The 26,471-nt window shown below is 36.5% G+C and overlaps 1 protein-coding gene across 1 annotated transcript in view; it reads left to right on the forward strand.

Moving 5' to 3' along the window:
- Positions 1-2,294: 2,294 nt before the first annotated feature.
- RAD51 (RAD51 recombinase) overlaps positions 2,295-26,471 on the forward strand; it is a 41,829-nt gene continuing 17,652 nt past the window's right edge. The window contains exons 1-5 of the mRNA XM_051977091.1: positions 2,295-2,625; positions 7,520-7,624; positions 15,874-16,011; positions 19,597-19,714; positions 21,219-21,310. Coding sequence (XP_051833051.1) covers positions 7,538-7,624; positions 15,874-16,011; positions 19,597-19,714; positions 21,219-21,310 — 435 coding nt within the window. The 5' untranslated portion in view covers positions 2,295-2,625; positions 7,520-7,537. The remainder of the gene's footprint in view (positions 2,626-7,519; positions 7,625-15,873; positions 16,012-19,596; positions 19,715-21,218; positions 21,311-26,471) is intronic.

Below are 26,471 nucleotides of genomic sequence, written 5' to 3' on the forward strand. Positions count from 1 at the left end.
AGTAGGGAAGAAGCCCATGAAAAAGAGATTGAAAATTAAAGAGCGGGAATAAGAAATGAGCAAATTTCCGCAGAAGACAGGACAAAATGAGATCCAAGATTAATCTATTAAAAGAGGAAACCATCAAAAGCCTTTTCTCAGTTCTCATCTTTATGACCTCTCTGCATATGACACTATTGATTAACTTCATCTTCTCTGGGTTTTCAAGATATCTTTCTTGATTCTTCACCTATCTGTTCATTCTTCTCAATCTCTTTTTCGGAATTATCATTCAACAAACATTCATGAAGTGCCCAATATGTGTCAGAAACTGGAGGAAAAAAATACAAGTAAAACAGTTCTCAACCTTGAGGAGTTAATGAATTAGGTGGGAGGCTTATACCTATACATATTTTGCATGTATAGAAAATATAAAATAATTTGGGGAAGGGGAGCAGAATAAAGAAAAGTCTTAAGTAGGAGATACCTTTGACTCAGCCTGGAAGGAAATTCAGGGTTCTAAGAGGCAGATGTAAAGAGGGTGTGTATTCCAGGCACTGGAAAGAACCTATCCAAAATCAAGAAGATGGAAGCCATAATGGTATAGGATTATAAGGCTAGTTAGACTGGACAAAAGAGTAACGTGTTATTACACAGGATGGAAAGATGGGTTGAGGACAAGTAGTGAAGGTATTTAAATGCCAAATAGAGGATTTGGGATATATGAATAAAGTTTGATGAGTTGTTATCTGTGAAACACTGGGAATACAAGCAGAAAAGCAAGAGTAAGTGCCTGCTCTCAGGGAGGTCACATTCTAATAGCAGAGACAATACCTGTGAAAAGTTACAGATGCAAATCAGACTGAAATCTCCCCATTATACTTAATATGGTTTGATCTTAGAAATAATGAGACACTATAGTTTATGGAATAGGAAAATAGAGTAGGGAAATAAAGAAGACCAGTAGCTAGGTGGGAAATGATGAGACAACAGCCCTGGGGTAAGCTTAGATGGAGGATCTGGGAGTTTTTTTACATAGGCCTTCCACCAATTCTAATCAATGGGAGAGAGCGATCTTGGGACCAGGGGGTGCTGATCTTGATTCAGTGTGGTATGAAATATTGAGAACTGAGGAGGTATGTTTCAGAGTAGGTGGCTATCTTTCAGAAAGATGAGTTAATGGAGGCAATGATGAAGTTGGGAAATCAGCCAGGTGGGAAATGATTTAGGAAAATCACTTTAACTGTGTAGAACTGTGTATATGAAAGGAAGTCAAGGTTAAAGATGACTAGAAAAAAGGTAAGATAGAACCACATTGTGAAGAGCTTTAAAAGCCTTTTGAAAGTCCAATTTATATTTTGCCTTAAAAGAGGCAACCACTAGAGATTTTTGAACTAGGGAGTCAGAAGAAAGATTCATCCTTTATTGAAATCCCTTTGCTATTTCCAGGAAGAATGGTTTTGAAAGAGCAGAGACTTGAAGCAAACCAAATAGGCCGCTGCAATAGTCCAGGGAGAGGGGACAAGGGCCAGAAGTAGAGTGATGGTTGTGTGAGTGTAAGAAGGGGACAGAGACAGATCATGAGAAGTTAAGGTGAAGACCTGACAACTGACCATTGGATATGCTGTGGATGAGTGAGAATAGTGGGTCCAAAATACCTCCTTGACGATTTTCTCTATTTGGTGATGTCATCATCTCCCTTGGGTTCAACTATTATCTTATTGAAGATGATTCTCAAATCTACCACGTGTTCCAAAAAATTTAGTATCATTTTAAATACTGAAGCTTATAGGCAATTAAAAAATTAAAAAACCACCACCATAGTTCAGATGCACTAAGACTTTTGAGACACCCAGTAGCTAGCCAATCCCTTGTCCCTTCGATCTTGAGCACCCGGCCGGCCATGTTGAGTGGACAACCCATAAGCATCTCAAATTGCACATAGAGACCAGTTGCCTTTCACCAAAGCCTGGCCCTTTTCTGACATCCTCCCATTCCATCTAGGTTTACAACCTTAGTACTTATGCTCCTTTATTGTCTCGTCTCTCCCCCCCAATCTGCAATCACTAGCTTAACCTAGTTGCCATCCCTGTAGGAAACACGGACATAAACTGGCTCTCCAGATAGACTCGCTGTGCCCAGCCCGGGAGCGGGAGAGGGGGGAAGGGAGGGACACTAAAACCTGTAGATCAGTCCGTGGCAATGCATGTTGGGAGTTGTAGTTCCAGACAGGACACACTGCACGCTGGGAGTTAACAATCCTAGCTCACACCCACTTCTTTGATACTGGGAGTTGTAGTCATCCACGCTGGAAGGGGTACGCGGAAGTGGGTAGCATCCCCTTTATACGTCCCTCGCCCTGACTTTTGCTTTGGGTCTCTACGGCAGTGGTGGAGGCAAGTGACGGTTGTGGTTTAATTTCTCTAGTTTAAAAAACGATATGAACTCCGAAACGTCAGTGGCTGAAGTACAACCTGGCCTAGGGCGGAGCCGTGCGGCGCCTGCGTGACCCCGGCGTAACCTCAGAACTCTGAGTTTAGCGGGATTTCCAAACGCGATAGTCGTTGGCGAAGTGAGCGGAAGAAGGCCCGCTGGGGAGGCGGGATAGGACAGTACCGACATCGGAGTTCGCGGACTGTGGTCTAGGTAAGTAAGGCACCCCTCGGATGAGCGGTCAGTCCTGGCGGTTGCCACTCCTGACTCTCCCGCCGAGCTCCCTTAGGGACGCGGGGCGGGGCCCCTGACTGTGATACCCGAACCGCGAGGCCAGGTGCCCGCGGCTTCCTAGCTGGAAGAGACTCGAGAGGCCCTCTAGTCCAGCCCCATTCCTCGTCAGAGTGAGGCTCAGAACTGTAGCTAGTAGTGGACCCGGGATTTCAGCCGTAGTGCCCCGAAGGTAAGTGGAGTCTTGGAGGCTGGTCATTAACATCCCCAACCCTCGAGCTATTTCGTGAGACTCTCCGGCCCGTGGCACTTCATCCAAACTGCCCAGGGCTGCTGGGCTCTGTATCCGTTTGTTGTGGGCTTTTTCTTTTTTACCCCTATTAACAAAAACCCTACTTTCTTTGCCACTCCTTTCCACCCCACGATGATGTATAAAGGCAGAACAAATACCTTTTGTAAAATATGGGCACCCGGATCCGTGATCCCTCTGTCAGTAGGTAGTGGTCGTCCTGGATCCTCTGGGATGTTTTCGTGGATCAGAGTTTGTTATTATTCTGGTGTTACTGTGTAAATTGTGGCCCTTTTGCTGATCTATTTGTAAAGATTATAACTTTCAGATTTGCCACTTCTGCCAAATGTATTTTTGTGAAATTTTTCCATTATCTTCCTGTTTGGATTGATAATTGAACAAATTATCACCTATTTGTTATTATTAACACCTATTACGTGCAGAACTGAGGTGCTGTAAGGGTTGGAAAGTTTAGCTGAGACTCCAGCACTAGTGCATTTAACAATCTCATAAGTATATAGGATAAGTAGATGATGGTCTGTGGATCTGTGATCTCTTTAAGACAAATACTCCAAGGATCCTATAGTTCTGTAGATCATGATGAAACCATGCTTTTTTCATTCTGTGGGATTCTCGGCAATGTGTTTTTATAAATTGTTGGAATGATTCGCGGAATGTAGTGGGAGACTTCTAAAAGGTCTTCTAAAATTCTCTGGATCCTTGGATATTCTGGCCTACTGAACACCTTCATATGTCATATTTACAATATACTGTATTACCAGATAGGTAGTGAATTAGAGACATGATTGGAATTAGTAGTTTAGAGTCAATCACTGAATCTAAGTGAGGACAGTTTCTATTGGGGAAGAAGCCAAATTGCAAGAGATTAAGAAGTGAGACATGAGCATATTTAGGCAATGACTTTTTAAATGAATTTTTATTGATGATGTTTTATTGACATCTTTTATATCACAATAGTACCCCCAACAACCATTCTCATAAAGCTCTTATATAATCAATAGTATTTTAGAAGTCAAAAAAGGAAAAAGAAAGGGTGTAAATAAACATAACTGAGCAATATAACAAAAAGGTCAGAAAATATGCACAGTGTACAATGCTTGTAGACATCCCACTTGTGTAAAGAAATGGGGTAGTACTGTCTTATATTCTTTCAAGTCATACTTGTTTATAATTTTACATTTTGTGTGGATGTGGATATATAGACACATTTGTAGTTTTACTCTGTGTACATTATTGTAGTCATTATGTTTTGTTTTCTTGATCTGCTTCATTTTGTATCAGTTTATGTACATCTTTCCTTGCTTCTCATCACATTCTTCATGTCTTATAGCACAGTAATATCCCATTACGTTCATGTACCAATGATTGTCATTTCCCCAATCAATGGGTAACTACTTTGTTTCCAATTCTTTGCTATCACAAACAGGATTACTATAAATATTTTGTTACATATGAAGCTTTCTTATCAGTGACCTTCCTGGCATGAGGTAAAAAAGCTTTGTAACAGAATCTGTAGGTTAAAAGGCATGAATATTTTATTGACTTTGTTTGCATAATATCAAATTATTTCCAGAATGGTTTTATTGATACACAGCTTTACCAACAATGCACTAATATGCTTTTCTTCCCATAATCCCTCTAACACTGAAGAAATACATTTTGTCATCTTTGCCAGTTTTATAAAGTATGAGATGAAACCTCAGGGTTGTTTTGATTTACATTTCTCTTATCAGTGATTTGGAGCATTCTTTCCATATGGTTGTTACAAGTTTGTGTTCTGTTTGTGTCCTTTGACCACTTATCTATTGGAGTCATATATCTATTTGTCATAGATCTATTTCTTCATCTATTTATCTATATCTGTTAATGGTTTATATGTTTTGGATACAAAGCTCTAATTAGAGAAATTTAATAGAATTTTTTTCCCAATTGACCTCTTCCCTTATTCCAATTGCATTAGTTTTATTTGTAGAGAAGCTTTTTAGTTTTGAGTAATCAGTTATCTATTTTATCTTTGGTAATTGCTTCAATCACTTGTTTGATTAAGGATACCTTGCCTAACCATACCAATGAGAAGTATTTGATCTGCTTCTCTTCTAATTTTTTTAGTAGTATGATTCTTGATATTAAGAACTAGAAATGACTGCAGGAATTTGTGAGTAAAGAAAGAGATGATAATAACTTGTAGGGAAGAAAAGGTTCTTTTTTTTTTTTTAATTTTAAGGATTGGAAAAGCATATTTGTAGGCTTCTAAGAACTATATGCTAGATAAGACACATGATACTTAACATTTAAGTAAGTGCTAGTTAATGGTGTTTGAAAATTACTGAATAATTAAAAGGAAAATGTCTCACAGGAACAAGGAGGTGATTTTAGTCAGGGACAAAAGTAAAAGGGATGGTTTTAACAAGAAGGTGCACATCTTCCTTGGAGATCAGAGCAAAGGAGGAAAAGAGTAATAATGTAGAGGGATTTCCAAGTGTGGAAATAGGGAAGAAAAAGAAAATTTAGGTTGAATGTCCTCTATTCTTAGTAAAGAGGGGAGATACTCTCCTGTGATGCTGAGAGAGAGGAAAGAGGTAGTAAACTAATGGTGGGAATAATCTAGAGTTGGTTTTTGTCAAGTTTCATAGTGATGGGCAGATAAGACAAAAAGTGCAAAGGATTTAAGAGGAAAGTACGTTGATCAACTTGTTGATCATAGGGTAGAGGTAGAATTATGAGTGGGAGGAATGGAGGAGTAGAGGCAGTGGAGTTCACTGTGAGGATTTGTAGCTAGGAGGAGAGTGATGCTAGATGGCAAAAAGAGAGATTATGATTCGAAGAATCTGAGTTCGAGGTCATGATGATAGCATAGTTATGGATGATAATAGTTATTGTGATCCGCAGTTATTTGAGACAAAATAAAATTTATAGAGAGTGTCTTAGAATTAAAGTTCACATTATTTAAGTATCTACTATGTGTAAGATACTACCACCCTTTCTAGGTTCTGAGAATACTAAAGCAATCCCTGTTGTTAAGAAGCTTATGGTCTCATTGTTGGTAGGAAGATGGAATGCACAGATCAACAAATAAAAGATGTGTAATAAGTAAGACAAAGTAATTTCAAGAGGGAAAGTTGAGAAGATGACATAGGGGAGAAACAGGGAAAGGCCTCACAGAAGAAGTGAGTCTTAAAGGAAACAAGTAATCCTAAAAAAGTAGAAAGAAGTTATGGCAGATATGAAGTACCTTTATAAGAGGAAAGTCATGGACAACTAAGTCTTAGTTGAGGAGAACAAAGAGTGGGCAGGAAGAGAAGATAGAGGAATGAATCAAAAGATACATGAGAACCAGATTATAGAGTACTTGAAATGCTCTGTTAAGTTTTTTGTGTTTATCTCAGAAGTAATAAGGATCTACTAAAGATTTTTGAGAAAGCTATTAACTAGGAAGTAACATGGTCAGATTATAAGATTTTATTTTGGAGCTAAAAAGAATCTCAAAAGTTGAGTTCAATATGGACCTCATTTTCTATATAAGGAAACTGAAGCTCAGAGGGGTAACTTGCACAAGGCCATACAAGCAATAAGTTAGGAGAATCAAGGAAGATCTCCTGTCTCTAAATACAATCTAGCTCCTAGCACAGTGCCTGAGACAGAAAAGGGACTTAATAAGTGCTGTTTGATTAATTTTGCTGGGATAGTGAAAACATAGTCACTTCTTTTCTTAGGAGTTAAACTGAATAGAAGCAAATGAGTAACTAAGCAGGATTTCATCATGTAATTGTGTAGAAAGTCATAAAACTAGGTTTAAAAAACAGTTCCTGTTTTCCTGGAGAATATAAAATGCATATAGTCAAATATAATACAAAATGGGTTGTAATAGAGGAGAGATGCAGACAAATACTCTAGGAAAATTTGAAGTTAGACTTCCCAGGTCTTGGAAAATGAATTACAGCTGTGGAGGTAGCAGCTTAGTTGAATTTTGGTTGAACATTGCATTGATTGGAGCTCATGTCTTTTCTTTCAAAATTGTCTTTCTTTACAGTTTTAATTATAGCATAATTAAATATAGTATAGTATAACCCATCTTCCAGGTTCTAAAAAAGGCAATTTGTCTTATTTGCTGACTTTGGAGAGAGCAATTTTAGTTGAATAAGTTGGAAGCTAGGTTGTAACAGATTGAGAAGAGAAAGTAGAGGCAATAAGCATGGACTCCTTTCTTAAGGAGTTTGGCTGAGAAAAGGAGGAGAAAAATATGCTGGTGTCTTTTATAAATGGTGGGACCTAGTAAGAATTTTTTTTTTTAGGAAAGTTGTTTCTTTCCTGGAAACTAAGGAGGTAGATAGCATCTAGTAGGATATGGACTTTAATGGTGTTGGATACCACAAGAAGGTATGTCTTCTCTTTGTAAAAAATGGAAATATTGTTTTTTGAAGGAGCTGAGCTGAAGAGGGAAGAGATAGAGGGTGATGTCAGTCTGTAGAAGACTCTTGGGCAAATCTTTGTATGTTTGTAAGTATCAAGGTATTGCAAGTGAAGCCCCTTTGCTATCTGTAATCTTCTGATACTTATGTTTCTCAGCATCAAACACTCAGGACAATGGCTGTACAGATGCAATTTGAAGCTAGTGCAGACACCTCAGTAGAAGAAGAGAACATTGGCCCACAGCCTATTTCTCGATTGGAGGTATGTACTCAAGATCTAAGTCTGGAATTGTTTTGCTGGATTATGTCATATTTATCCGGTAAAAAAATCACAGTTCTTATCTGTTCAACCAGTTATCAACCTCAGGCAAACCCAGATTAAGGTTGCTGAGGATCTATAGAAGGGACTTGAATGATTTTCTGGCCAGGATGTACCCTTTTCAAGCCAGGAGGAACTGGACTGACAATGACCTGCCTGCATTGGACTGGCAATGACCTTCCTTCTTAGACCATTTATCCCTTTTTGGAGCAGCAGTATCAGCTGCAGAATCCTGGGAACCAATTATGCTTCAGGTGAAGTCAAAAAAGCAGGAGTAGCCATCCTTATCTCAGATCAAGCAAAAGCAAAAATTGATCTAATTAAAAGAGATAAGGAAGGAAACTATATCTTGCTAAAGGGTACTATAGACAATGAAGCAATATCAGTATTAAACATATATGCACCAAGTGGTGCAACTTCTTCCTAAAGGAGAAGTTAAGAGAGTTGCGAGAAGAAATAGACAGCAAAACTATAATAGTGGCAAATCTCAATCTTGCACTCTCAGATTTAGATAAATTAAATCACAAAACAAATAAGAAAGAAATTAAAGAGGTAAATAGAATATTAGAAAAATTAGGTATGATCTCTGGAGAAAACTGAATGGTGACAGAAAGGAGTATACTTTCTTCTCAGCAGTTCATGGAACCTACACAAAAAATGACCATATGTTAGGACATAAAGACCTCAAAATTAAATGCAGGAAGGCAGAAATAGTAAATAATTTCTTTTCAGATCACAATGCAATAAAAACTACATTCAACAAAAAGTTAGGTGTAAATAGACCAAAAAGTAATTGGAAACTAAATAATCTCATCTTAAAGAATGATTGGGTGAAACAGCAAGTTATAGACACAATTAATAATTTCATTCAAGATAATGACAACGGTGAGACATCATACCAAAATTTATGGGATGCAGCCAAAGCTATAATAAGGGGAAATTTTATATCCTTAAAGGCTTACTTGAATAAAATAGAGAAAGAGAAGATCAATGAATTGGGCCTGCAACTTAAAAAGCTAGTAAAAGACCAAATTAAAAACCCCCAATCAATTACTAAACTTGAAATTCTAAAATTAAAAGGAGAAATTAATAATATAGAAAGTAAAAAAAACTATTGAACTAATAAATAAAATTAAGAGTTGGTTTTATGAAAAAAACCAATAAAATTGATAAACCTTTGGTAAATCCGATTAGAAAAAGGAGAGAGGGAAATCAAATTAGTAGTCTTAAAAATGAAAAGGGAGAACTTTCCACCGATGAAGAGGAAATTAAAGAAATAATAAGGGGTTACTTTGCCCAACTTTATGCCAATAAATTTGATACCCTAAGCGAAATGGATGACTACCTCCAAAAATACAGGCTTCCCAGATTATCAGAGGAGGAAGTAAATTGCTTAAATAGTCCCGTTTCAGAAAAAGAAATAGAACAAGCTATTAATTAACTCCCTAAAAAAAATCCCTGGGACCAGATGGAATTATGTGAATTCTATCAAACATTCAAAGAACAATTAGCCCCAATGCTTTATAAACTATTTGAAAAAATAGGGAATGAAGGAGTCCTACCAAATTCCATTTATGACACAGACATGGTACTGATACCTAAACCAGGTGGTTGAAAACAGAGAAAGAAAATTATAGACCAATCTCCCTAATGAATATTGATGCTAAAATCTTAAATAAGATATTAGCAAAAAGACTACAGAAAATCATCCCCAGGATAATACACCATGATCAAGTAGGATTTATACCAGGAATGCAGGGCTGGTTCAATATTAGGAAAACTATCAGTATAAGTGGCCATATTAATAATCAAATTAACAAAAACCGTATGATCATCTCAATAGATGCAGAAAAAGCATTTGATAAATTCCAACATCCATTCCTATTAAAAACTCTTGAGAGTATAGGAATAAATGGATTTTTCCTTAAAATAATCAGTAGCATCTATTTAAAACCAGTAGTAAGCATCATATGTAACGGGGACAAACTTCAACCATTCCCAATAAGATCAGGAGTGAAACAAGGTTGCCCACTATCACTGTTATTATTTAATATTGTATTAGAAATGTTAGCTTTGGCACTAAGAGTTGAGAAAGAGATTAAAGGAATAAGAATAGGCCATGAGGAAACCAAATTATCACTCTTTGCTGATGATATGATGGTATACTTAGAGAACCCCAGAGACTCTACTAAAAAGTTATTAGAAACAATCCACATCTTTAGCAAAGTTTGCAGGATACAAAATAAACCCACATAAGTCATCAGCATTCTTATATATCACTAACAAAACCCAACAGTTAGACTTACAAAGAGAAATTCCATTTAAAGTAACTACTGATTGTATAAAATATTTAGGAATCTATCTGCCAAGGGAAAATCAGAAACTTTATGAACAAAACTACACTTTCCACACAAATTAAGTCTGATCTAACCAACTGGAAAAATATTAAATGCTCTTGGATTGGGAGAGCAAATATAATAAAGATGACAATACTACATAAACTAATCTATTTATTTAGCGCTATACCAATCAGACTCCCAAAAAACTACTTTGATGACCTAGAAAAAATAACAACAAAGTTCATATGGAAAAACAAAAGGTCGAGGATTTCAAGGGAATTAATGAAAAAAAAAAATCAAATGAAGGTGGCCTAGTTGTACCAGGTCTAAAATTATAATATAAAGTAGCAGTTACTAAAACCATCTGTATTGGCTAAGAAATAGACTAATTGATCAATGGAATAGGTTAGGTTCAAAGGACAAAACAGCCAATAACTTTAATACTATAGTGTTTCACAAACCCAAAGATCCCAGTAACTTAATATTGGGAATAAGAACGCATTATTTGACAAAAATTGCTGGGAAAATTGGAAATTAGTATGGCAGAAATTAGACATTGACCCACACTTAACACCGTACACCAAGATAAGGTCAAAATGGGTTCATGACCTAGGCATAAAGATTATAAATAAATTGGAAGAGCATAGAATAGTTTACCTCTCAGACCTGTGGAAGAGGGAGGAATTTATGACCAAAGAAGAACTAGAAATCACTATTGACCACAAAATAGAAAAATTTGATTATATCAAATTGAAAAGTTTTTATACAAACAAAACAAATGCAGATAAGATTAGAAGGGAAAGAGTAAACTGGGAAAACATTTTTACAGTCAAAAGTTCTGATAAACACCTCATTTCCAAAATATATAGAGAATTGACTCTAATTTATAAGAAATCAAGCCATTCTCCAATTGATAAATGGTCAAAGGATATGAACAGACAATTCTCAGATAAAGAAATTGAAACTTATTTATAGACATGAAAATATGCTCCAAATCATTATTAATCAGAGAAATGCAAATTAAGACAACTCTGAGATACTACTACACACCTGTCAGATTGGCTAGAGTGACAGGGAAAGATAATGCAGAATGTTGGAGGGGATGTGGGAAAACAGGGACACTGATACATTGTTGGTGGAATTGTGAACACATCCAGCCATTCTGGAGAGCAATTTGGAACTATGCTCAAAAAGTTATCAAACTGTGCATACCTTTTGATCCAGCAGTGTTTCTACTGGGCTTATACCCCAAAGAGATACTAAAGAAGAGAAAGGGACCTGTATGTGCCAAAATGTTTGTGGCGGCCCTGGTTGTAGTGGCTAGAAGCTGGAAAATGAATGGATGCCCATCAATTGGAGAATGGTTGAGTAAATTGTGGTATATAAATGTTATGGAATATTATTGTTCTGTAAGGAATGACCAGCAGGATGAATACAGAGAGGACTGGCGAGACTTACATGAACTGATGCTAAGTGAAATGAGCAGAACCAGGAGACATTATATACCTCAACAACGATACTGTATGAGGATATATTCTGATGGAAGTGGATCTCTTCGATAAAAGAGAGCTAATTCAGTTTCAATTGATCAAGGATGGGCAGAAGCAGCTACACCCAAAGAAAGGAAACTGGGAAATGAATATAAACTGCTTGCATTTTTGTTTTTCTTCCCGGGTTATTTCTACCTTCTGAATCCAATTCTCCCTGTGCAACAAGAGAACTGTTCAGTTCTGCACACATATACTGTATCTAGGATATACTATAACCTACTTAACATGTAAAGGACTGCTTGTTTTCTGGGGGAGAGGGTGGAGGGAGGGAGGGGAAAAATCGGAACAGAAATGAATGCGAGGGATAATGCTGTAAAAAATTACCCTGGCATGGGTTCTGTCAATAAAAAGTTATTTAAAAAAAAAAAGTATCCTGGGAGCCAGAGTGGGAGGGAGGTCCTCACTACTATTGCTAGGTGACCAAACTGTTAAAGATCATATATCCTAGGAATGAGGAAGTAGGACGTAGATGGTGCAAAGGCACACACAGGTGGGCACATGCGTGTGTGTGTGTGTGTGTGTGTGTGTTAAATGTCAGGAATTTATATTTGATCTTAGAGGCAAGAAGAGGAAGCCATAGGAGTTTATTGCTCAGGCATAACTGCCACACATCATGGCCTTATGTGAATATGGAATTGGGGTTTCTTATTTTGCATAATTTGAAATTCCTCCTTATCTCTTATGCAAGTTTTATAAACTAGAAATTACGTATTTCATTTTCTTTTTAAGCTTTAGTATCAAAAAAACTTTGTTTAGGGTCAAAACAAAAAACAGTTACTGGCATAAACCTATAGTGTTATTTTTACAAATTATTCTTTTTTGATGACACAAATCAATCTCTAATGCCTAAGATTTGAATTCACTATCAGTTGTCCATTATCTGCTATTCTAAAACAATGTATTGTGATTATGCTTATAAAAGTGTAGAAATTTATAATTCATATTCTGGTACTTGATATTCTTTGCTATAAAACATAACATCATTTCAATAGCTTTATGTAATAGGTAGATGAGGTATGATCCCAGAATTACAGTATCAAACTGCAGAGGATTTCAGAGACCATCTAGACTATTAACCTGTATTGTCTAGTAATTCTCTCTGCAACACTCCCAGTAAATTGTTTTCTAGTCTTCACTTTAAGCCTCTAGTAAGGGACAACCTATAACTTTCTGGAGCATCCCATTATAGTTTTGAATAGCTCTAGAAGACATATCTTTTTGTATCTTTCTTTTTGTAATGTCCTTTGATCCTAATTCTGTCCTCTTAAGATCAAATAGATTGTCTACTGCTTCTTCTATCTGATAGCCACTTATTAATAGAAGCCACCTGTCATGTTTCATAGGCACCATCCTCCTCCTCCATCACACATAACCAACAATGTTTCCTGTTTTCTAAGCTGACCATTCCAAGTCATTTTATTTTTATTTTTATTTATTTATTTTTATTATAGCTTTTTATTTACAAGTTATATGCATGGGTAATTTTACAGCATTGACAATTGCCAAACCTTTTGTTCCAATTTTCCCCCTCCTTCCCCCCATCCCCTCCCCCAGATGACAGGTGGACCAATACATGTTAAATATGTTAAAGTATAAATTAAATACAATATAAGTATACATGTCCAAACAGTTATTTTGCTGTACAAAAAGAATCAGACTTTGAAATAGTGTACAATTAGCCTGTGAAGGAAATAAAAAATGGAGGCAGACAAAAATAAAGGGATTGGGAATTCTATGTGGTGGTTCATAGTCATCTCCCAGAGTTCTTTCCCTGGGTGTAGCTGGTTCAGTTCATTACTGCTCTGTTGGAACTGATTTGGTTCATCTCATTGTTGAAGTGGGCCAAGTCCATCAGAATTGATCATCATATGGTATTGTTGTTGAAATAAATAATGATCTTCTGGTCCTGCTCATTTCAGTCAGCATCAGTTCATCTAAGTCTCCCCAGGTCTTTCTGAAATCATCCTGCTGGTCATTCCTTACAGAACAATAATATTCCATAATATTCATATACCACAATTTCTTCAGCCATTCTCCAATTGATGGGCATCCACTCAGTTTCCAGTTTCTGACCTCTACAAAGAGACCTGCCACAAACATTTTGGCACATACAGTATCTCTTCAGGGTATAAGCCCAGTAGTAGCACTGCTGGATCAAAAGGTATACACAGTTTGATAACTTTTTGAGCATATTTCCAAATCACTCTCCAGAATGGCTGGATGTATTCACAATTCCACCAACAATGTATTGGTGTCCCAGTTTTTGCATATCCCCTCCAACATTCCGCATTATCTTTCCCTGTCATTCTAGCCAATCTGACAGGTGTGTAGTGGTATCTCAGAGTTGTCTTAATTTGCATTTCTCTGATTAATAATGACTTGGTGTATCTTTTCATATGGCTAGAAATAGTTTCAATTTCTTCATCTGAGAATTGTCTGTTCATATCCTTTGACCATTTATCAATCATTCTAAATTCTTTTAACTGGTCCTTATATCAGTATGCTATCTAGCCCCTTCACCATCCTGGTCACTGCCATCTATATTAATGTTCTTCAAACTTTTTTGATCCCTATTAGTAAAAAATTAAAAATTTGCTATGTATGTATATTTGTGTATTTTAAAATATAAATAAATATCTACATATGAAGGGGGGTGTGCTCAGGTTTTTTTTTTGTTGGTTGGTTTTGGCTTTGGTTTTTTTATGTACTGATAGTGTGACATAATGGGTAAAGAAGGCCATTTCTTCACCAGAATTTATCACACCAATGAAACCTTTGGTCTAGACCTTGTACCTCCCTGTACTTATTGTATGTATAATGGAGTACCTTATGAAACTCAGGTAAAAATAGACGAGATAAAGGTAAAATAACATCTGATCATAGAGTTGATAGGGAACTCCAAATGAATAGAGCAGAGAAGTGAAATGGTTATGTGTGCTTTAGGAAAATCACACATTGAGAGCTTAATATAGGATACATTGAAGAGAAGAGAAATCAATTAGTAGGCTTCTGCAATAGTCCAGATGAGAGGTAGGAGCGACTGTGAGGAGGAAGAAGGGGTCAGATGAGATTTTGGATCACAGAAATGACAAGATTTATAGCTGAGTTAGGCTTGAGTCAAAGATGACCCCATATATGTAAATCTAGGTGACAAGAGTTTAATGAAATCTATTATGAACATCACAGTCTATCAACATCTGTTCAACTCACATAGCCACCTAAAATCAAGAGGAAGGCTGGGCTCTTATTTGGTCCCTGCTTCTGGGGAAGCATGCCTCCTTGAGGCCACCAAGCTATGCAGATGCAGTTGAGATGATTTAGCAGTTAGATTGTAACTGCTCTGAGGAATTTATAATTCAGTTCTGAAGAGGATGTCCTTCCTAAGGCATGTCCAGAGCTCAATCTAATATTTCAAATGTGGCTCTACTGGAGCAGAATACAGTTAGAGGCTCACATCCTATGTCCTGTACAAATACCAGATAGAAATGAGTCTGTGAGTCACATATTGACTTAGGAAGCTACAGAGTAACATTCACTGTATGGTATTGTATTTTTACTTACTTTGTTAAACATTTCCCAATTACTTTTTAATCTTGTTCCAGTAGCAGGGTTGCCACCTCTGCTAAATAGTAAGCCCCTTTTGATGAAGGCTAGGATTACATTCACTTTTTGGTTCTGTTGTACTTCTCTCATTGAACTCACTTAACCCACTAAATCTCTCCAGAGATTTTATGCAAACTATTATTTAGCTACGCATTCCCTGTCTTGTGAAGTTGATTTTTTAAAAACTCTAATGTCGAATTTTACATCTCTGTCAAAGTTCTTCTTATTTGATTTGATCTTTCTATACCTTTGAATACTGATGCCTTAACTCCAGTTGTCAGATCAGGAAACTAAAGCGTAGAGACTTTAGTAATTGGATGAGGTCACTCAGACTCAGCTCTAGATTTCCAGCTCAGGAGTGGTGGTGGTATTGTTGTGTTGTGTTTTTCCTCAGGTTCCACAGCTTCTTTTGTAAACAAATATGTAGTTTAGTCATTAAGTACGAAGATTGTAAATAACATTCTGAGTTTTACTGTGACCATATTGTTTATTCTCAACTGTGATCATTATCTAACTAGGATGTGCTTGTGGAACTAGTTTTCATTCTTTAATTGCTAATACTCAGTCTCAGTTTTCTATCTGTGACGTATTATGCTTTCTAAACTGGTAATAAGAACTAAGTATTCAGTTTGTTCTGGAGAAGTGCCTGTTCTGAAGGGTTAATGATAAAGCCATTTTAAATGGTTTTCTTCCCTTGCAGCAATGTGGCATAAATGCCAATGACTTGAAGAAATTGGAAGATGCTGGATACCACACAGTTGAGGCTGTTGCCTATGCACCAAAGAAGGAACTAATAAATATTAAAGGCATTAGTGAAGCCAAAGCTGATAAGATCCTGGTAAGCACTACTCAATTGAACTACGGAGGCATTAATGGGCTTTTCATTTGTAATTCACTGTTGAATTTGAGGGCTGAGTCAGTTGTTAAAGCTATCAATGGAGTAGATTGGTTAATTCTAACTTGTTATTAGTCCATGCCGCATAAGCTGTGCCCTCAGTCTACTTCCCCATTAGGAATTCTGATGACCTTCTTACTGCTTTCACATATCTGTTGGTTTGGGTTCTGAAAAAGTGCTCTCCTCCCTTTGGGGCTCATTGTAATTTGCTTTCTAAATATAATACTCTAAGGATTAGAGGCTGAGTTTGGTGGCTGAGTTGTATAAAGCTCTCTAAGCCTCCATGAGGGAAGAATACTACAAAATAATTGTAATTCTTGCCTCTAATCTTCCCAGTGGCAAATAAAACATCAAATATATCTTATCTTTCCGGGTATTGTGGCCTCACAGTTTAGAAAACCATTTATTGATTTAATATCTGAATCTTGTATTCATTAAGCACTGTATGGGTATAATTCATCAATCTGATCTTAGAGCCTGCTCAGCTTCTTGATAGTGAAAAGGGAATCTGATTTAAATGTGTATGGTTTCATTCACCTTAATAAACTATGACAAATGACAGTCTTCCCTAACTGATTACATGTGAGGTGGTGACTTAATAATCCTTAACATTTATATATTACATTTTAAAAAATTCTTTTCATATCCATTAACTCTTGATCCGTATAACAAATCATAGTAGGGCTTTTTTTTTTTTTTAATGGTGGAACCTTAACTCATCATGATGGAGTAGTTTATCCAAAGTCACAGTTGTGGCAAACGCAAGACTTGAACTTACCTCTTTGTCCAGTACACCTTTCACTATATTCTGTTGACTGACATTAATGGTGCCCTGTTACCATTTTTACCTCTCTGATCCTATTTCTAGTATTTTAAAATTTCAGCTTTAATGATATACTTTAGTATTGAGTAAAATAACATAGAAGACAATAAAGAAGCACATGGTAAAGGGAAGCAGGCTGAAACAAATGCAAATGTGAACAAGAAAATTGAACATGAAAGAAGAAATGGAATTATTAAAATGTAGCAAATATGTAACTAAAAGAGAAAATGGTGTGCATGGTCCTGTTGTGAGAGTAAAGGCTAATGGTAACTAATCTCAGTGTTCCACTGATATGTTTGTGATGTCAAGAGAAATTGAAGAAGGCTCTCAGAATGTGGATGCTTCTTCTCCCTATCTGATGGGATATTGATAAAAATCATCCTCTTAGGCAAGAATGGTGGGTCAAAATTAACACATCAAAGAAAATTCTAAATCTATAAGATTACAGCTCTATTTGAGTAATAATGATCCTACATACTTATATTTTATTTAAATATATTCCTTCAGTATTTTACATCTAAATAGTATTTAACACATCTAGGTTCTAGTCCTTTATTACAAAATCGTAATTTTTCATTGTCTGCAGTAATAATTTCAGAGACATATCTCTGTCCCCTTACAAAAATTTCAGACATAATTTAAAAATCAAATCTTTGATATTGATACTCACTTTAAAATCCATTCTCCCTGTCAGCATGACATCTCTGCATTTGATTTCCCCACATAATTTCCTCACATAATCCTTGAAAGAATTTAGCTTAGAGAAACTGCAGAGTCCTCTCTCCTCATTTTACATGAGGGAACTGAAATCAAGTAAGGGGAAGCAATATGCTCAAATTCTTAAAGTTAGTAAATGACAGTGTTGGGATTGGACTCCAAGTTCATGGCAGCTAGTAGAACAATGGAGAGAGTATCAGCCTGGAGTAAGGAAGACTCATCATCCTGAGTTCAAATCTGGCCTCAGACACTTAGTAGCTGTGTGACCCTCAAGTCATTTAATCCTTTTTGCCTCCGTTTCCTCACCTGTCAAATGAACTGGAGAAGGAAATGGCAAACTAATCCAATATCTCTGCCAAGAAAATCCCAAATGGGGTTATGAAGAGTAAGACATTGAGATGACTGAATAGCAACAGCAGTTAAGACTCATTGTTCTCTGGCTATGGCTATCTCTGATACTAAATCCAGCAAACATCTTTCCAGCTTTAAATACTATAATGAGGTCAAGGAAGATAAAGATTTAAAAAAGGTCATTGAATTTGTCAGTAAGAAAGTCACTGGTGTCCTTCAGAAGAACAATATGCTACTTCATGGGAATTTCTGTTTCTTTGGCCTTCAGTATTGAAGCATTGTTCCAGCTCTTTACTCCAGTTATTTAATAAAACTTGATAGCTGTTAGTATGGGCAGTGTAAGCAATTTCTAATTTGAATTCTAAGTATAAAGATGTTACTATCCCTTGAAATGTGGAGTTAGTACTGCTATCAAATGAATGTTTGTTAAAATAATGCTAATTGAAAATAAAAAGGTTCTAAGTGCTTAGTGCCTCATTAAAAGAATATTTGTAGTATTGACTGGGCCAGCAGGGGTCTATGAAATGCGTTACTCCTTCTCTCTGGGCACCAGCTTCTGTCAGTGAGCAAATTTCAGCAGGGGAGTTTCAGATGTGCAAATCAGATCACTGTTATGCTTTATTAAATGCATAAATCCAAATCTTTACTAAGTAAATATGTGCAAAATTATTGTGGTGTCAATATATATATAGATTGACCTACATGTACTTATATTTTTGTTTGCATTGATGTCAGCCATTTTATACTGTGAATGATGAAACAGCCAAGGACCATGCTTGTCTTTTTTTTGCTTTTGGATTGTAATAATGGTTTGTCCATATACAATTAAGACATTTTCCTTTATAGGGTCTTTCACAAGTAGTGCTGTTATTGTGGTGTCAATATAAAGAATGCATAAATATTCAAAACATCTAAAGTTTTTTGCTACTGCTTCCAAAATATAAAAACTTGAATTCAGAGTAGTTAAGAGGGAAGTATTAAAGACCTCATGGAATAGCTGCCAGATTCTTTCATGGAAATTTTTCTCCAAAGTCTGAGTAATAATTTTCAGTTTGAAGTTAAATTTTCCTTAATAGTTTGCTAGTGCAGTGGCTTTGTACTGATTGACTCAACAGTTAAATTTCATGTAGTATATCAGTATGATTTCCCCCTACCATTTATATCTATCATAGTCAAGATTTTGCAGGCGGTCTTACTAAAACTCCCACAACTTGAATCTTAACACTTGTACTCTTTCTGCCTTGCAGAAGATAGGAAAACTCAAATAAGTTAAGAAATTGGAGACATACCCTTCTCCCAAGTGAATGTCTTCATTCTGATCTTCAAATTGGGGACTGTAGCTTGTCATTTGAAAGCTATAAGGAACATAGCTGTTGAAATTATAGAGAAGCAGTGACTAAAATTCTCCGTCTAAGAGATTTTATTTTATCTTAAAATTAATCTTCTGTGGTCCTAGAGATTAATTTATGTTTTAATCATGATTAATAGTTCTTTCTTGAAATTCTGGCACTTGGGTTGTTTTTGGTGAAGATTCAGGAATGATGTCCTGTACTTATCTTCCCTACCCATAGTATCCCTGTTTGTCTCATGTACAGCATTAGAATGATTTAACTTCCCATCTCCTCCATTTTTGCCAGGCTGAGGCGGCTAAATTGGTCCCAATGGGTTTCACCACTGCAACTGAATTTCATCAGCAGCGGTCAGAAATGATACAGATCACCACTGGCTCCAAAGAGCTCGACAAACTGCTCCAAGGTGGTAATCTCTTGGCCCCATATTGGTTCTTTTTTTAAATAATAACTTTCAAATACATGCAAAGATAATTTTCAGCATTCACTCTTGCAAAACTTTGTGTTCCATATTTTTCTCCTTTGCTCCCCACCTCCCCTTCCTCTAGACAGTGAGTAATCCAATGTAGATTAAACATGTGTAATTCTTCTAAACATATTTCCACACTTATCATGCTTTGGCCCCACTTTGTGCACTCTTGTGGGGGAGAGGAATGGAAGGTAGGACAAAAGAAGAGATTAGAAAGTACACTTTGGCTTATTGTCTGTTTTCTTGAGGACTGTGAAGAGGACTTCTTTGGTGAAAGAGTAAAGGTGCTGGAAAGAAGAACCTGATAGTCTACATGAAACAAAATACTGTCTGTGATTACAGGGATTATTTGAATATTAGTCTTATCAATCAATCAATAATCATTTATTGAATACTTGCTCTATGTCAAGCACTCTACTAGGCACTGGAGATACAAAGACAAGATGAAAAAAAGTAACTGAAGGAATCCAGTGTTTAGTTTAATAGTTTAAGAAATTTAGAACCAATAGGAGGGGTAGGAAGGGAAAGAAGAAGGGTTTTTGTTGATTGAAAAAGAAAAAGTTTGAGTTACCTCCTTGCTTTTAGTTCTATAATTTTAGTTCCAAGGCTGAAATATTGTGGCTGGTTAAAATTCTATCGAGTTTTTCTGCCCTCATCTTGTGCTTTAGGTTAGGGTACTGGATACAGAATAGACTGTAGATTCAAATCCTGGCTCTGTTACTTATTGCCTACTTGGACAGGTCATTTCTCTAATTTCATCACTTTTAAGATGAGAGGCATTCATTATATCATTTCTAAAGTTCCTTTCAGTATTCAGTCCTATGACAGAGTCATTAGGGGACATGATACGATTCATGTGTTCCTTGGAAAGTTATAGTTATCCTAAATCTGCTCACTTTTTTTTTTTTAATAGCTTTTTATTTACAAGTTATATGCATGGATAATTTTACAGCATTGACAATTGCCAAACCTTTTGTTCCAATTTTTCCCCTCCCCCAGATGGCAGGTTGACTAATACATGTTAAATATGTTAAAGTATAAATTAAATACAATATAAGTATATATGTCCAAACAGTTATTTTGCTGTACAAAAAGAATCAGACTTTGAAATAGTTTACAATTAGCCTGTGAAGGAAATCAAAAATGAATCTGCTCACTCTTGAAAAAACATTGTTTTTCAACTTTCTACCTGCTCAGGTCTGACTTTTTCCATTTCCTTATCTATTTCACCACCAATTTTCTTTTTTCATTCTTTATTTACATAATCTTTTGAGGGCTGGCTTCAACTGGATTTGTTACATATCGTTGCCTCCGTTGACTACAGTAGTATTCTGGATGGATGGATGCATGTATGCATATAGAATTTTCATTATCTCAATTCTCTACCTCTCCTGTACTAATTTAACTTGTAATGTGCTATCTTTTTTAATTGCTCCTTTAGGTGGGATTGAGACTGGGTCTATCACAGAGATATTTGGGGAATTTCGAACTGGGAAGACACAAATTTGTCACACACTGGCTGTGACTTGTCAGGTGAGTAAGTGGATCCTGATAAATCTGGGTTCTAATCCTAAGTCTTAGTTTGTAATATCTCCGGGTCTCAGTTTTCCTATTTGCAAAATGATGGAGTTGGACTAAGAATGATAGCTAAGATTCCTTACAGGTCTAAACTCCTGTGATCCTACAATCTTAAATTACTGGAGAAGGAGAGTAATGCAGTATTTATTATTATTTTTTATTTTTTTAATAGCTTTTTATTTACAAATATATGCATAGGTAATTTTTCAGCATTGACAGTTCCAAATCCTTTTGTTCCAACTTTTTCCCTCCCTCTCCCCACCCCTTCCCCCAGATGGCAGGTTGACCAAGTATGTTAAATAAAATATAATGTCCAAACAGTTATTTTGCTGTATAAAAAGAATCAGACTTTGAAGTAGTGTACAATTAGCTTGTGAAGGAAATCAAAGTGCAGGCAGACAAAAATAAAGGGATTGGGAATTCTATGTAATGGTTCATAGTCATCTCCCAGAGTTCTTTCCTTGGGTATAGTTGGTTCAGTTCATTACTGCTCTTTTGGAACTGATTTGGTTCATCTCATTGTTGAAGTGGGCCACGTCCATCGGAATTGATCATCACGTAGTATTGTTGTTGAAATAACTAATGATCTTCTGGTCCTGCTCATTTCACTCAGCATCAGTTCATCTAAGTCTCTCCAGGCCTTTCTGAAATCATCCTGCTGGTCATTTCTTACCGAACAATAATATTCCATAATATTTATATACCACAATTTATTTAGCCATTCTCCAATTGATGGGCATCCACTCAGTTTCCAGTTTCTGGCCACTACAAAGAGGGCTGCCACAAAAATTCTTGCACATACAGGTCCCTTTCCCTTCTTAAAAAATCTTTGGGATATAATCCAGTAGTAACATTGCTGGATCAAAGGGTATGCATAGTTTGATAGCTTTTTGAGCATAATTCCAAATTGCTCTCCAGAATGGCTGGATGTATTCACAATTCCACCAATAATGTATTGGTGTCCCAGTTTTCCCACATTCTCTCCAACATTCTGCATGATCTTTCCCTGTCATTCTAGCCAATCTGACAGGTGTGTAGTGCTATCTCAGAGTTGTCTTACTTTGTAATGCAGTATTTATTATTAGTTGCCATCATACTTGGAGATATAAATTAATTACAGACTAATGAGTGAAATCAATCCAAAGCAAGTAAAAGGAATCAAGTTTGTTAGTATAAAAGCTTACTTTGATCTAAGGGAGCCAGAATGGGTTTTGACACCATGAAAATTGTTCTATAGGAGCCTTATGGAAAACTGGGACAAAAATGGATTCAGCAGATGTGGAATAGAAACTCCTGAGACAGGGAGAAAGAGATGGAATGAGCTTGAGATTGATGGGTACCAAAAAATGTCTACCAGGCAAGCAGTAGGGAATGAGAACAAGCATTTCTGAAAAACCACATACTAAGAAGTCAACCTCTGCTAAGATCAACATATCTGCCAAGATAAATTACTTTAAAAATCTGTCTGCCCTTCCTCACTAAACCTATTTTTTCACTTGAGAAATAAAAGCTTTTCAGGAAAGATGATATCATCTTCAACTTCTGTTCCTTTGGTCTTGCTCCCTTCACTGACAACACTCTTGTGTACCGATCACATGCAAACATGGTGCAGGACAATGTGGATGAGGAGCTGCCAGCTTGTGGAGAGCCATTCTGAGGACAAAAGGAATATGATCAAAATATTTTTTTAAAGGAAGATGATTTAGGCAGTAGTGTTCGTTTCATTTCATTTCATCCATCATGCTTTAATTGGTAATTTGCCAGGCATTGAGGCTACAAAAAGCAAAAACAAAACATTTGTGGAGCTTACATTGTATTGGGAGGATAGAGCATATCAATCATCAGCAAGTATTTATTAAGTGCCTGTCATGTGCCAGGCATTGGTAGGCATTGGGTATACAAATACAGAGAATGAAACAATCCTAGAGGAGACCAGTACATGGGAAAATATATGTAACACAAATATGAAGCTAATAAATACAAAAAACACATAGAGAAGTTAAATACAGAGCATTTTGGAAGGAGAGCATAAGTAAATATAAGATGATTTAAGAAGGGAGAGATTAGTAAGGGGAAAGATCCAAAGAGATGTTTCAGCTGGGAAAGGAGAGGGCATCCCAAAGCCATGGCTTGCTCAAGCTAAGTCTTGGAGTAGGAGATGGAGAATTTGGGAAACAGAAAGCAGCCAGGTTGGCTAGAATGAAGTCTGAGGAGTAATATGGTAAATTTGGAAAGGTAGGTGGGAGCCAGATTATGAAGGGCTTTGAGGAAAAAAAAAAAGATTTTTAAAAATATCTAGTTCCTTCCCAATTAGAGGCCTTTTTTATTACAACAACAAAAAACATGAAAGCAGTCAGTAAGTCATTAAGCATTTCTTAAGTACTTGCTATATGTAAGGCAGTGGGCTAAGTGATGGGGATACATCTCTTCCTTCTACCTTCAAGGAGCTCGCATTCTAATTGGGGAGGCAACAAACAAACAATGTACTAGATATACAAAGTGAAAATAGAAAGTAATCTTAGAAGGAATGTACAAGGGGCCATAGAATTTGAGCTGAGTCATGCAGGATGCTAGAGAAACTAGGAGAGTGGAGAACGTACCAGGCATTAATTAGAGAAAACCGGTGGAAAGGCCCAGAGTCAGAGCTGGAAGGCTTTTGTCACTGGAAGAGAGTAAAGTATGAGAAAACCAGAAAGAGCCAGGTTGTGAAGGGTTTTAAATGTCAAACAAAGGACTTAATCATTGAACTTGAAGCTAATTTGGAACCACTGGAATTTGAGTTGTGTTTTAGGTAGAGCAGCTAAGTGGAGGGTAGACTGGAACAGGGAAGTACTTGATGGGCAACAAACAAGACAACCATTGTAGCAGTTTAGCTGAGAGGTGGTGAAGGTGAACACCAAACGATGTTACCTGTGGGAGTGGAAAGAAGGGAATATCTAAGACAAATGTGACAATAAAGAGCTACCTTATAGAGGCCTTGATGGGGGGCTTCAAATTGTAAGCCTTGAAGAGTTTCTGTCATATCTTAAAGTAGATAAAGGAATTCATTTGATCCTTACAACACCCTTGTGAAGTAGGTGCAATCATTAATCTTAAGAAACAGCATAAAACTTCTGTGATTTCAGTACTCTCAAAATCGGTTTGTCAATAAACATCACTCTAGAACTGAACAAAAGAAAAACAAACTCCCAATCTGCAAGTCTTCCTTTTTTTGGAATGGGGTAGAAGTTTTTGCTAAGTAAAAAAATGTACCTTGAAGGGGGGAAAAAAAAATTTGAGGTGTGTGGACTTTTTTTTTTTCAATGAGAGGTGAGGTACTCTGAAGGAAGAACTGCTCATAATTATGATATTGTAGTTAGCAGTTTGTCTTGTTCCAATGTTATTTTGTATTATAGTTAGAGTTGGAATAAGCTAGGGAATAAAGAAGTTCCCTAAGTATTCTTTGTTTTCGTGAAATCCATTTTTAATACACACATCTGTGTGTACCTAAAGTACAAAACCACCAAGAAGTGTAAGTGGTATAACTATAATTTAATAGGATTGATTTCTACAAACCACACAAGAAAAATAAGTCCTCATCTCTTAATTTAGTTCTTTTCAGCTTACTTAAAGGTCATTTTGAAACTGGAAATTTTCCTCCTTAGTTGCCCCAATATTTTATTTGTTACATAGCAGAAGTAGTCATTTTTTCTGGGATGACAACAAAATGAGGATTTTAGTGACAATATGACTTTCAAACTCAAAATTTTATTTCAGAATTAACTTCTACTACTCATTTGATGAGGAAGGCCAAGCCATTTTCATTTCCCCTCATATGTGATTTTGAACAGGAAAGGGTTTAGGGAAAGGATAGAAGGAGAACTGTAAAAAACCTTCAGAATAATTTAGAGGGACTTGGGGAAAAGGAACAAAAGCAATAGACATTCCTGTCATTGTCCAGGTGCCATTTGAAAATTGGCAGTTGGGGGGGAAATAAAGCTGTTTAAAATGACACCCTCACTACTAGGGTACTGTTTATAGGTCTTCTGGCATTATATGTGACCTTTTAAATAGTAATGTTTTCCCCATGTTGTTTTGACAGGGATTCATGCAGAATAAATATTTAGAGTACAGTACACCCTGTCCATGGTTGCCATGGCAACCAAGCGTGTCGTGCTGACGTTCTAAAGTTGTATAAACAGAATCCCAGGCTGGGAATGTTTACCGAATGGTCAGCTCATGTCTGCCAACAATAAAATGAAGCAAAATTCTCATGTAAACATATCCTGTCTATAAAAATAACAGAATACTCACAGACAACTGAATACCTAACTTAGAAACCTTTGATTTTATCCAAAGAAAATTAATGCCAAGACCTTAGGTAAATAATAATGACTGGTCACATTTTTGGAGTGGTATACAAATAAGGGGAATGAACCTCAGGTAGAGGAAATGGCCTCACCATGGCCTGATTAATCTCAGAGCCAAGGAAACAGCACAGTGTCCTGGAGAGTGAGGATCTAGATTCAGATCCCACTCCACCATTTCCTCTGTGTAAGTTTGGACAAATCACTCTTCCCTGCCCCCCTCTTCCTCTCAATAACTCTAAATCTAAGGCCCTATCACTCCCAAGACCACATTGTTTCTTTCCTTTGTCATACTGCCAATAATAAAAGGCATGGATACCTGTCTCCTGATCTTTGGACATATTTGAGCATTTTTTAATATTTTCTCTGTACTTTACTTTCCTCAGCAACCTAGTGACTAGAGAACCCTAGGGGGTGAGAGATCCCTCTCTTATTGTGGAATTGGGTAGAAGTGGTAATCTCCAGTTGACATAGTAAAGTGAACAGACTGTTTTTTTTTATTTGTACCAGTTGAGCTACTTCAGACTTCTCAGAGATAACTGTGGTGTTTTATGTATTCCAATTAACCCCCAAGGTAGTCTCTCTATGGCACCTTTTCTCTATTTGCTTTTTCTCTCTTCCTCTTTCTTCCTCTAACTATACAATTAAAGAGTTCTGTTACTATTTCTTGGGCATTTCTAAATCCTAATGGGGATCCTTGTATCCAAACTCTGCTCAGTGGAGTGGAAATGTATATTTTTCTAGGGTTGTTGACATGTGCTAGACACATT

Source organism: Antechinus flavipes, chromosome 2 (assembly GCF_016432865.1).
Source record: "Antechinus flavipes isolate AdamAnt ecotype Samford, QLD, Australia chromosome 2, AdamAnt_v2, whole genome shotgun sequence".
In the NCBI taxonomy this organism is placed as follows: Eukaryota; Metazoa; Chordata; class Mammalia; order Dasyuromorphia; family Dasyuridae; genus Antechinus; species Antechinus flavipes.